The sequence below is a fragment of the Amborella trichopoda genome, chromosome 11 (assembly GCF_054954075.1).
Source record: "Amborella trichopoda isolate Santa Cruz 75 chromosome 11, AtrichopodaSantaCruz75HAP2 v2.0, whole genome shotgun sequence".
Classification (NCBI taxonomy): domain Eukaryota; kingdom Viridiplantae; phylum Streptophyta; class Magnoliopsida; order Amborellales; family Amborellaceae; genus Amborella; species Amborella trichopoda.
Window position 1 is genome coordinate 46,943,841 of NC_142346.1, and position 12,873 is coordinate 46,956,713.

General features: G+C 37.6%; 1 protein-coding gene across 1 annotated transcript; it reads right to left on the reverse strand.

Moving 5' to 3' along the window:
• Positions 1-3,546: 3,546 nt before the first annotated feature.
• On the reverse strand, positions 3,547-5,547 carry LOC18427725 (mitogen-activated protein kinase kinase kinase 18). The gene has a single exon (XM_006836771.4). It carries the CDS (start codon positions 4,876-4,878, stop codon positions 3,616-3,618), a length of 1,263 nt encoding a protein of 420 aa, XP_006836834.1. The 5' UTR covers positions 4,879-5,547; the 3' UTR covers positions 3,547-3,615.
• Between the last annotated feature and the right edge of the window lie 7,326 nt (positions 5,548-12,873).

Below are 12,873 nucleotides of genomic sequence, written 5' to 3' on the forward strand. Positions count from 1 at the left end.
GCCTATACCGCGGGCCCATGAGGGTGAGAGAGTGGGTAAGAGAGAGAAGGAAAAAAGTGGTTGGGCCTGTAGTCTAGACTGCGGGCCCCGTAAGGGAGAGAAAGAGCTGCAGGCCCCGTGAAGGAGAGAGAGAGAGTAAGAGAGAGAAAAGTGGCTAGGTCCGCAACCTAGACCGAGGGCCCATGAGGGTGAGAGAGAGAGAGTAAGAGAGTGAGAAGAAGAGGGTGTGAAGTGGCTCAGCCAAGAGCCCATGAGAGTGAGAGAAGAAGAAAAGGAGAGGTAGTTGGGCCCACAGCTTAGACTGCGGGCTCGTGAGGGTGAGAGAGAGAGAGAGAGTAAGAGAGAGAAGAAGAGGGGGAGAAGTGGTTGGGCATGCAGCCTAGACCATAGGCCATGAGGGTGAGAGAGTGGGTAAGTGAGAGAAGAAGGGGAGAAGTGTTTGGACCTGCAGCCTAGACTGCGGGCCTGTGAGGGTGAGAGAGAGGAAGAGAGAGAGAAGAAGAGGGGGAGAAGTGGCTGGGCCTGCAGCCTAGACCGTAGGCCCATAAGGGTGAGAGAGAGAAGAAGAGGGGGAGAAGTGGTTGGGCCTGCAGCCTAGAGCGCAGGCCCATGAGGGTGAGAGAGTAGGTAAGAGAATAGACTTTTTATATTCATACATTTTCTCAATATATCTCAGGATTTTTATTAAAACGAAATGTCCAAATTTGAAGGGGAGTAGTGGCTAGGCCCGCAACTTAGACTGCGAGCTCGTGAGGGTGAGAGAGTAAGCGAGAGAGAAGAAGAGGGGGAGAAGTGGTTGGGCCCACAGCCTAGACTGCAGGACAATGAGGGTGAGAGAGAGAGAGAAGAAGAGGGGGAGACGTGGCGGGGCCCGCAGCCTAGACCGTGGGCCCATGATGGTGAGAGAGTGGGTAAAAGAGAGAAGTAGAAGGAGAGAAGTGACCGGGCCTGCAGCCTAGACTGCGGGCTCGTGAGGGTGAAAAAGAGAGTAAGAGAGAGAGAAGAAGAGGGAGAGAAGTGGCCGGGCCCGTTGCCTAGACCGCGGGCCCATGATGGTGAGAGAGTAAGAGAGAAAAGAAGAGGGAGAGAAGTGGCTGGGCCTGCAGCCTAAACCGCGTGCCCATGAGGGTGAGAGAGTAGCTAAGAGAGAGAAAAGAAGAGGGGGAGAAGTGGTTGGTCCCTAAGCTTAGACCGTGGGCTCATGAGGGTGAGAGAGTGGGTAAAAGCGAGAAAAAGAGAAACCGATAGTGGAGGAGAAGAGAGAATATTTGTGAGAGAGAGAGTGAGATATTTGAGAGAAAGAGAGAAGAGAAGATTTGGGAGAGAGGAGAGAGAGATAGAAGGGAACATTTAGAGAGAGAAGAAGAGAGATGATCGAGAGGGGGAGAGAATTTTTAGGGAGAGAGTTGAGAGAGAGAAAGAGAAAGAGAATTGGGCCCGCTGTCTAGACTGCGGGCTTGAGGCGAGGAGAGAGAAAAAAAGAGAAAAGAGAAAGAGAAAAAAAGGGAAAGAAAGTAAGAGAGAGAAAGTGAACCGTTCATTTAGGTGGGCTAGAGTCTTGGCTTGGCTCGGTGTAGACCCTTTGGTGGGCTAAGTGATATGATGAGCTTGGAACTCCAAAGGGCATTTCTCTCTAAAAAATATTCTCTCTTGTCATTCAAATATTTTTCCATTTTTTCAAGAAAACGTCACACAACGAGGCCACATCTATTTACAGGCATCCACCAAAACATGGGTGGATGCTCAAAAGTGGACAAAATTTACTGAAAATACCATTTTTTTGTGAATTATATTTTAATTTCGTATTAATGAAAAATGACCAAAATACCCCTTTCCCACAATGCAAAAAATGGCCAATTGGTCCCATTTGAAGAAGGCCTAAGCCATGGACACCATCCGGGGGCAATATAGAGCCATCCGGCTGTAATTTGGGGGCTTTTCGGTGGTTGTTCATATTGTTTGTCGTCGTTTAAATGACACTCAAATTATTGCGGTCGTTTTAGTATTTATTTAAACCAATCCGTCTTGTTTCCGGCAAATTTTTTCATCATAACTTGGATAGAATCATATCAGGGTCATTTTGTGACAAAAATCGTCAAAATTGATAGTCATTTGAACTTGTTCCAAATTTGAAAAGTCACCGGAAAATGAGATTTTGGCGATCGAAAAACGTGACGTATTCATCTTTAAATTGTACTCAATCGGACCTTTCATTTCGCTTTAATTGTATTTGATATTCTTCGTCTTCATCCCACCATCGCAACGCATTTATTTTCATGACGATCCGATATCGAAATTTCAAAATACGCCCACTTGATCAAACACCATTTCCTTTTTTGCCATTCAATTTCGAGCTAAATTTCTCTCTACGAATTCTGCTCATCTTCTTGGGATAAATTTTATATCAAATTGTGCGACAAACCTTGCCCTAAAATTTGCGCTCGATCGGGTCTAGGATGAAGGAGATATAGTTATTCAAAAATCAATCCCGAGCTCAAAAGTATGAAAACTGGTTCTTTACAGCCTCACCATAATAGTGTAAAACCTACCTTTTTTTGGATAAGTTGGGCCTAGGGGTCAGGAAGTGTTCAAATGGGTTGAATCCAATGGTGGTGGTCTCGTGTTCATTTAAGGCCTAAAAAATTAGGGCTCTAGTTATGAGGTATTTTTCAAGGTGATAGGCGCTATTTTCGAATTGGATCTCGATCGAACATGCCTTAAACTTGTCGGATCAGGCTGAAATTTGATGAGGATCCTTAATGTACCCCAACCATCAATTTGAGGATATTTGGGCATCCAAAGAACCCCTTCTAGTGAAATTTTTGAGATGGGCTCTAATTTGATTGTTTAGAGCCTTGGATCTATATAAACTTTTTTCGTAAATAAAATAGACCATGTAAAGTATTACAAACTTATTTCTATAAATAAGGCTACAACCTTATTCAAACTGCATTAGAGAAAAACGGAAATGCATAGAATAAGACCATTTATTTTTGGATGCGGTTTCTATAAGGTTGCAACCATTAACAATCCAATTAAGATGTACCTCCAAATTTTATCATAACATGTAATTTTGGTATAAAAAATTCTTAAAATTATCTCAAAATCGATTTTTATATGTATTTATAAAATTTTAAAATTAAAAAATAGTTAAAATCAAGTAGGTCTATAAATATATGAAAATCTTGAAAAATGGACGGTCTAGATGATGTGTTGGAAGATACACTATTTATGGGACTCAAAATTTTTTTTTTTTTTTTTGTCATATTCATACACTCGATATCGCGATGATCAATTAGAGGGTTTTCAACATTAAAACAACATTTGTCCAATGGATTTGTTTTCAACATTAAAACAATATTTTCCAATGGATTTGTTTTCAACATTAAAGCAACATTTTCCAATGGATTTTTTAGGTGTGTATGTAATTCTACATTTTAAGGTTGCAACCTTATATAAACTTCTTTTATTTTTTGTACAAGGAGATCACAACTATTATTGGCCATTAACTGTAAAATTGGGTGGTTGAGACTAAGCACAATGTCTAAAATAAAATTTCTCAAATGTTGTGGTACACTAATTTTTTTTCAATGTTAAATACATCTATTGAAATGGCTAAGATCCACCATTGGACCTGACCATGAGCCACCTCGGCGATGAATTGAAGAACTCGTCGTTCTCGACCCCTTTCATGTGTCCCGTCCTCAAGGCCAACATCCTCCTCAGCAAGTCCATGTCCCTATAGCCCTCATCCTTGTCCGTGCATCCCTCTTCGTCATCGTCATTCTCATTCCATTTGCAGAAATCCACATCCAAAATGCTAGTCGGCGATCCAAAACTTTCCGTCTTTCTTCCCGGTGATCCAAACCCATTCAAATTCGCGGATCCGGAACCATCAATCTTTCTCCTCACCCCCTCCAAAATCGGCAATCCATTGGGTTGAAGATCCCCCTCCTCTTGTCTCCTCGGCGATCCAACTCCCTCACCCCTAAAAATTGGCAACTCGAGGCCCTCTCCCCACCTCATCGGCGATCCAAACTCCGCATCGCCGATTTCTCGGCCCGATAGAAATGGGTGCGCGAGTAGTTGCTCACACCCCCACCTCTCTCGAGGGTCCCTCTCAAAGCATCTCCTCAAAAAGTCCCTCCCCTCCCTTGAAAATCTCGCCGGGAACTCGGGAAAATCTCGCGAAAATGCGATCCTGTAAATCGCGGCCATGGGGTCCACCTCGTGGCCACCGGACCAAGCCGGTTTCCCGGTAGCCATCTCAATGACCGTACACCCCAGGGCCCAAATGTCACATCCAAACCCTAATTCCTCCCTCCTCAAGACCTCAGGTGCCATAAACAAAGGGGTGCCCTCAACTGTGAAACCCCTTTCTATGGTTTTCCCTTTGTTTATCTTTTTTGCACACCCAAAGTCTCCTAATTTTATTTTCCCACAGGGCCCAAATAATACATTTTTACATTTGAGGTCACCATGAACAATTTGATTTTCATGCAGGTACGAGAGCCCCTTCAATATTTCTCTTGTGTATGACCGGATTACCGGCTCAGCCAGTGAACCCCCGAAATTTCCCAAGATTTCGGCGAGGTTGCCCCCCGCCATGTACTCCATGAAGAGGTTCCCCCTTTTTGAGCCGTCGATCTCGGAGAAGTCGTCTCCTAAGCGCCGTACGATGTGAGGCGAGTCGATTCCGAGTAGGATATGTGACTCGTTTTGTAAAACTTCAAAAGAGGGCTTCGAGAGCGATTCGTCAGCAGATTTGACAACGAATAACTCGCCAGTTGATTTGTCCATGGCGAGGCTTACAATTCCGAAAGAACCAGAGCCAATGGGCTTTCCTCGAACCCAGGAAATGGGCTTTTTCGGACCCATTTTGAGTTGCCGGAAATTGGGGGAGCAAATTGCAGGGGAAATGGTGGTGATATGAAGGGAAATGGGGATGCGCTATGGTGAATTGGGGTTTGTGAACCCAATTCTGAGATCAAATGATACGCTCTTTTTAGATGCATAGAGAAGAAGAAGGGAATGAAATGCACTGTTGCGGATGGATCTTGGTTGAAAAACCGGTGAATTCGGCTTGAAAATCAATGTAATTGGCCGGAAAACCGATCAAATTGGCCTCAAAATCCGTGAAATAACCACAAACTGGATCGAATTCCTGGAGGAAACCAGTGAAATTGGCCAAAAGTACCGGAGATCTTCGCCGGAATCTCGAGAAGCCACTCTCACGTAACTGCAAAATAGAAGAACCCCCACCAGAGAAGAGTTGGGTCTGTTCCCCGGTGAGAATATGCGGGATTCCAGCAATTGGGTCGTCTTTCCCGGCGAGAAAATCCCCTTTTCCAATGCCGAATTCCGGCAATATGGGGCGTTTTCCTGCCAAAGAGAGGCGTGGCTTCCGATGAATTGAGCGGTTTCTCCTTTCCCTTTGTTTTCTATTTTCCAAGAGAGAGAAGAAAAATTTAATGGAATTTACAGGGAGTTTTAGAGTGCGGATTTTGTGGGGTTAAGGACACGTCCTAAGGCTAGAAAACCGCTTTATTGGATAAACGGTTAAGCAAAAATTCTTGCTTTATCCTTCAGAAAAATCTAATAAAAACCACCCGAAAAGAGAAAATGATAAAAATAACCAAAGTACCCCTATTTGGTTATATAAATTTAATTAATATCTTTTTTAACAAATTTACAAGGGTGAGAAGTATGGACACAAATAAAATCCCCCACATTGCAAAGTGATTTGAAAATATCTCTTCTACTGAATTTCATATGCAATTGGGGACTATTTACATGTCACAATCAGACCATTAAATTTGACGTCTAATGACACTCTTACAGCCACCCATTTTGAAATTGGTTAAATTTTATTTATTTATTGAGATTAAATGGTTTAGCAGATGTCATTAACAATCCTATGTCTCAAGTTCAATTCCTACCACTGAATTACCCAATAAGTTATCTATTACAAATATTTTAGGTCAAAAATCCCCAAAGGAATTTTGGCTACACAACCAAATGAACAATCCAATCTTGCAAGACCGCCATGAGACAAACCCTAGTTTTTGAAATTATAGTTATAAAGACCGAACAGGTGGTCCAATGGGTCTATCAGTACCTTGGCCGGTCTTGTCCAAGGTAAAATCAAGTTAGCTAAAATACTAGACAAAACTAAATTTGACCGGTTTTGATAAGTCAGACTAGCTAGTTTTAACGGATTCAACCAACTAAATGAAATTGGGCAATTCTTTTTATTACATTCATATTTTTATACTATTACATCTATTTTTCTTTCATTTTTTTTTTAAAATCCGGTCCAATTAGACCTGTGGTTGGATTGATTTTAATTAGACCGATCCCCACACTAGTTTGATAGCCAGTCCGATCCCCATGCTAATTTGATAGCCAGTCCAATCCTAATAACCCTGGTTTAAATGGTACATTGAGCTTCTTAACAATGAACCGAATTAGTCGACCATGGACAAATGGAAAGTGATCTTTATAGCTCATCCGTAAGGTGTTTGCTAGTGCAGCTTGGTTCAAATTTTAAATATGACTGATATAGCTCCATAACTTTCGATAAACAATGGTGGACTCGCTTTCTACAGGGTCCCCAAGTCAATGGTGGACCCGCTTTCAGAAGAGCACACACAAGAAATTTTGATTTGCATTACATTTTTTTGAATTTGTTTTTAGCCATATGTGTTTGGGCATAATTTTGTATGGCAAGAATCATGCTGATTGAAAGGAGATATTTACTTTCAAAAGATTCTATGCTGTTGCAGGAGCATATTGTCCATTGCTTTTTTTGGGTAAAACCCGATCAAGAAGTATCTTTTGGCCCCAAAAGTTTTGGGGATGTATCCTCTTCAATGCAGTGACTAGCCTCATAAAAGAAAAATGGCAAATCACACTCGGTGCTCCTGAATGAAATAACGTCCCAAGATTTGACATGTCCATCTTTTCGATGGTGAAATTTAAAGGCCGAAGAACCCAAAATCCATTGTTTTTCTTAAAATTAATCATCTGGTGATTTTTAGGTGAGTTCTAGACTTTCATATTAAAAAAAAAATCCTCCCAAGTGTCACTTTCAGATGAGGGAGCAAATGTACAGTATTCTCTCACGCGAACATATACAAAAAAACAGTAGTCTTAAATCACTTCGTCAACATGGGTTGGGAAGTGACAAATTCAGATTTGTTCACAAGAGAAATGGCATCGTGTAAAAGCTTTTGCTCTAACTCTATTGAAGGACGATCTAAATTTCTTTTCAATATCCTTTTACTTTATTTTCCAATTCATTATAAAGATTTTTTGCCATACATGTCATTTCATTGTCCCACAAACTGAAAATTATGGAAGGATGTTTTGCTTATATTAGTATGAGCAGATAGGTAATGGGGTTGAGGTCATGGTGGTAGCACTTCTTGAATCTCAGCTACCGATCTAAGTTACCATTTTCATTAACATTTGAAAACAACTAACTAAAAACGGGTAGGGCCTTGTATTCCCCATTGATATTAGGGCTCGCAATGAGCCAAAATTCTCGAGCGATCCATGGAAATGGAGGAGCATTTGCTGGAAAAGTTAACCGTATCTAGAATCCACTTTAGAAAAATAGCATGTAATTTCACTTTACTTTTAAATTTTCTCCAAACAAGATGAATATTCAACACCTCATTCATAGGTTTTGATTTAATCTAAATACCCGTAAAGTAACACACGATCTTGAGTTGGAATATTTTCATGTCTTTCTTATTGGCATTTTGATTATTTTCCCATTTATAAATGACTGAAAACACACATTTGTGCATCGTTTCTGACAACTAATGAAAGCAAAAGTTAACAGTATCAACAACAACAACGCTTCTCTAAACATGAGTTGGATCAATAGGCCTAATTGGGCACGAAATTCCACTCCACGAACGTTGATCTAGATCAATGGTCTATTAGGGACGATGACTCATTTTGGCTCATATAGGCTCGAGTCCTGGCCCATTAGGTTTTGGTGTATGATCCCTTTTTATTTTTTGTTATGAATGCAATATACAAAACCTTTGAAAAAGGTTGTTTCGTTATTAGAAAATTCTTCAATTGACCATCTTGATCTCGATATATATATATATATATAGATATGAAAGAAAAAATGAATTTTAAGTCCTAAAATCACTCCATCTTATACCACATTATCTAGACCGTCTATTTTTAAGATTTTTAAGTGCTCATAGATTTGTTAGATTTGCACCATTTTCGGAGCTTTCAATTTCATTATAAGGGTGACAAATAGACTTTTAGGCCCTTATAAGATTTTTGGCACCAAAAATACATCTTTTAATGAGATTTTGAGATGCACCTTACCGTGATTGTTTAAGGTTGTCACCTTATACAAACCTCACTCTATAATGACATGTATTGTATCCTCTATTTACATAAGCACACTTACATGTATCAGTAATTGACATGATCTAAGTGCCAAAAACACCAATTTAAAAAGTTGCCTTTTTTTCGTTTAAAAACGAACACTGGCAAATTTAAAAGATTGTTGAAAAAATTGGCTGTTCTAACCGGTAACCGCTCAATGGCCCATTTCGGTTTCGGTGACCAGCCAGGTTATTTATTATTTATTTATTTATAATAAAAATATTAAAAGATACGAGATTTTGTTTGTAATGTATTTTTAATGTTTTTCATCATTAAAAATTATATAAAATCCTAAAAATAAGGGATTTTGTTTGTAACTTATTTTTAATGTTTTTAATCATTATAGCTAAAATTGAAAATTGTTTTAGCCATTAATATTTATTTTTAAATTTTCCCAATTTTTTTAGAAAATTTCAAAAATACCCCTAGGCACAAATCAATTCTTTAAAATTCATTTTTTCTATTACTTGTAAACTTAATTTGGATGTGCTTTGTTTAATCAATCTTTAAATGTATTTTTCATATTTTATTAGAATTATTTTTTGTATTTTTTTTAATACTTTTTCACCTCCCGGGACTTGCCCGGTTAGAACGGTTGAACCAGTTGGATTACCAGTTAAGCTGGTTGAACCATTTCCAAGTCCATGTTAACCATTTCAATTCGATTTTTCCTACATCGATTGTAACCGATTATGCCAACAAGCCTTATAAGAGAAGAATCTCAGGATACTTTCTCATTCTTTACTCTCCCTTTCAAATCTCACAAGAAGTAGCCTCTTATGCAAGTCAAGTGAAAGTCATGGCAATTGGTGCCAATGCATAATAACATCTTTAGGGAATTTAATTAACTATCATTGAATCAAAGATCCAAAAGGAAATCGAATGACTGCTTTCAGTATCCAAAGAAGCATGGGGGCTCCATCAATATGTTGACAATTTGGGTGATGTGGTTAAAAGGCTAATGCAAATTACTGGAATCAAATTTAAGCTTCCAGCACCAATAATTCAAATTCATGGGCACAAATAATTTCTGTGTGTGCTTTCTAATAGTGTCTGGAATGGCTCCTTCCATTTCTTTTGGAGACCCTCACAATCCCATTACAATTCTAATGGTCTTGGCAATGTTATGATCATTCACATACAAGACTCAGGAAACATTAAGAACCTATTAGTTCAAATATTCTCTCTGCAAATGTGTTAAGATAGACGATATTAGAAAGCTTCAAATCTTTTCATTCAAAGATAGTGGTGTTTAAATACAAATTCCTAACTCAATGACTAATCCCTTGATTGTAGGGATTTTCCTAACAATATAGATATGGGTGATTATCCACATGGTTTACAGTACATATAAACGGTTAAGAGGTTGAGTGTTCATCGGCCATATCTTCGTCGGCTGATGTGGTAGGCCATGGCCTACTACATCAGCCGATGAAGATATGACCGTATCGTAATACAATGAAAAGGAGCTTGCTGACAGACCTCAATTCACATGAATATGACTTAAGAATTAGAAAAGTTATAAATGCTTAAATCTATAAACATTTCTCAATACTATTAAAAAGAAAGATACGATGGGCTTCAACTTTTGAAACAAAAGAAACTTGAAATCTTGAGTACCACCTGTTCACATCTTCATGGAGTTTGCAAGTTTGCAACCATCAATCCATGGCCACAATGATTCAACAAGAGCATTAAATTTCATGCTACTTATTTATTTGCAAACTTCCTTTGGCACATGCGCCAAGATTGAGCCCATTGAAAGGTGCTAAAAGTAATAGGGATGAGGTTAAGAATCCCTTGCTTGTACATGCTAGAAGAAGCCCAAAAAAAAGTTGAAGTGAGCCTCTTTCGACAATACTTGGGAAGTACAGACCAAACGAATGTAAGAAATATCGTAGTGGAACAGTTAATAAGATATGGGCCTGGAAGCGGTTCAGTTGGCATAACTGGTAAACTGGCGGTTCAATCTTTAATTGGGCAAGTCCCAAGCGGTCAAAAAAGAGTTTTAAAAAATACAAAAAAATCTATTAATATATGAAAATATATATTTAAAGAATGATTAAACAAAATACATCCAAATGAAGTTGAAAATTAATAATAAAAAAATGAATTTTAAAAAATGGATTTTAAAAAATCGATTTGTGTCCAAGGGTATTTTTGAAATTCTCTAAAAAAGATGGAAAATGTAAAAATAAGTATTAATGGCAAAAACAATTTCCATTCTTTGTATTGAAAATTACATTACAAACAAAATCCCTTATTTTTTGAGATTTCATATAATTTATTTTAAAAATACCTGGTTGGTTATGAAAATCGGCTGAAATCGGAACCGGCTAGTGGCCAGTTCCAATCTAAGAGAGAGTTACATGTTAGACCGCCTAATTTTTTCTGACCAAACTCTTCTGCATGTTCAATTGCAGGGACAAAAGATTAATTTTTCCTACAAATTCAATGACAAAAATAAAAAAAAAAATTAAAAAAGATTATTGTACTAACTGATAAGGAAATCAACACTACTTATACACTATCCCAATATTAATTACCACTAGTATGTATAGAATGTTGAACCTTTTTCAATATCAATGTGTCTTAGTGTCATAAGCCAATATGCTATCAGAATCTACTTCCTAAACCTAACCGCAAAAATTTAGTGTGTCACCAATCCAACGCACAGGAGGACAATTTGATTCCCAACTGCAACGGCTGCAACTTGAGCTTTTATTTATGGAATCACTTGCATGCAAGTGATATAATGCAACAGTTGTATCGTACTATAATGCAATCATATTTCTAAAAAATCGTGTTTGTGGAATTTATATGACTCAAAATTTTATACACATACTCTCATAATCTCAATAATGAATCCAAAAAAAAAAAAAAAGTTCAATTTGAACCCTAGATATGGTCAAAATTAGTGCCCTCGAACAACGAATCTTCTACTATTCATTTGGTGAAATTCAAGATCTTAGCCTTTACAAACTCTAAATCATTTTTTTCTTTTTTAACATTGTTCTTCTAATGATAATAAAGTTATTTAAAAAAATTAGAAAAGAAAAAAATCCTTCTAAGGCCTAGATCTAGGCATCTTACCAAAATAGACAACCTATGTTAATTGGGCTAAAAAAATACCTTTTAAGTTATGTTGTTAAATTTTTCTTTTTTGTGGTTGTTCATTAGCATGAAAATAGTGCATATTTTAAAATTTGGATCAAACAAATGACTATAACATGGTTTTTTAAAGTTGTTGCATTATACTATGATACAACTGTTGCATGAAAGATCCCTGAGTTGGACACTCAACTCAAAGGTACTCGAGCTTGCCACCCAAGTTACTCGAGCGAGTCCGGGCTGGCTTGCTCAAGTAATCGATTACTTATTACAATTGCAATATAGATTTTCAAATCATCATAGGGTTTATGACACAAGAACCACATCTTCTACAAAAATTAAAGGTGCACCTTACTTGTGTAGTATATGGTGGGCAACTTATTCAAACTTCACCCAAAAAACATGCATGATTTATGTGTCTAGAGATACGATATCCTTTTTTTTTTTTTTTTAGCAGTTTAGAGATACGATATCTATGAGTGGATTGAAATAACATTACAAAGTCATATTATTAATGGAAAAAGCTTATATAAGGTTGCAACCTTAAAATGTAAAAATAAGGTACACATAAAAAATTCATCATAAGTGGTTATGTTGATGTTAGAAAACCCTCTAATTGATCATTTTGATATCGAGATGTATAAATATGAAAAGAAAAAAAGATTTCGAGTATGCAAAATAGTATATCTTGCAACACATTATATATATCGTATATTTTCAAGATTTTTAAGTGTTATAGATTTATTAGATTTCAATATTTTTTAGGTTTAAAATTTTATAATTAAAAAAAAAAATGTATTTCTTGATATTTTTTTTAAAAAATTTTGTACCAAAATTACATTTATGACAAAATTTAGAGGTGCACAAATTGTTTAAAGTTGCAACCTTATCCGAACCCATCTATTATTTATAATTTCAAAACATAAACACCAAAATACTTACTCACACTAATGAATGACATTATTGTGGCGCGGGTAAAAAAATATTATATATTGTGGACGTATACAGATAGAAGACTTGCCCGCACAAACATTTGGAGATTCCACTTGTCAACTATATGAGCCCTAGGGTCCACGCGTTCGATCCGCAAAAATTAACAAGTCAAAACCTATTGCTGTCATCACAACCTAGGGAATGTGAATTAGGGTTTGATCACATGCAGGCTCCATGCAGAAGCCACCACTTAGAACAACCATCCAACCATTTTATAAGAAATTTAAGGCTTTGACACGTGCTAAGACATGGTTAGGTGGCACGTGAGAATAACACGGGGATCCTATTTGGGTTTGGTGAGGCGGCGGCCTATCCATAAAGGTTGGATGGACATTGCATCCCTATAAA

Coding starts and splice junctions, on each gene's coding strand:
- LOC18427725 (XM_006836771.4), bottom strand. CDS start 4,878: ATGGGTCCGAAAAAGCCCATTTCCTGGGTTCGAGGAAAGCCCATTGGC.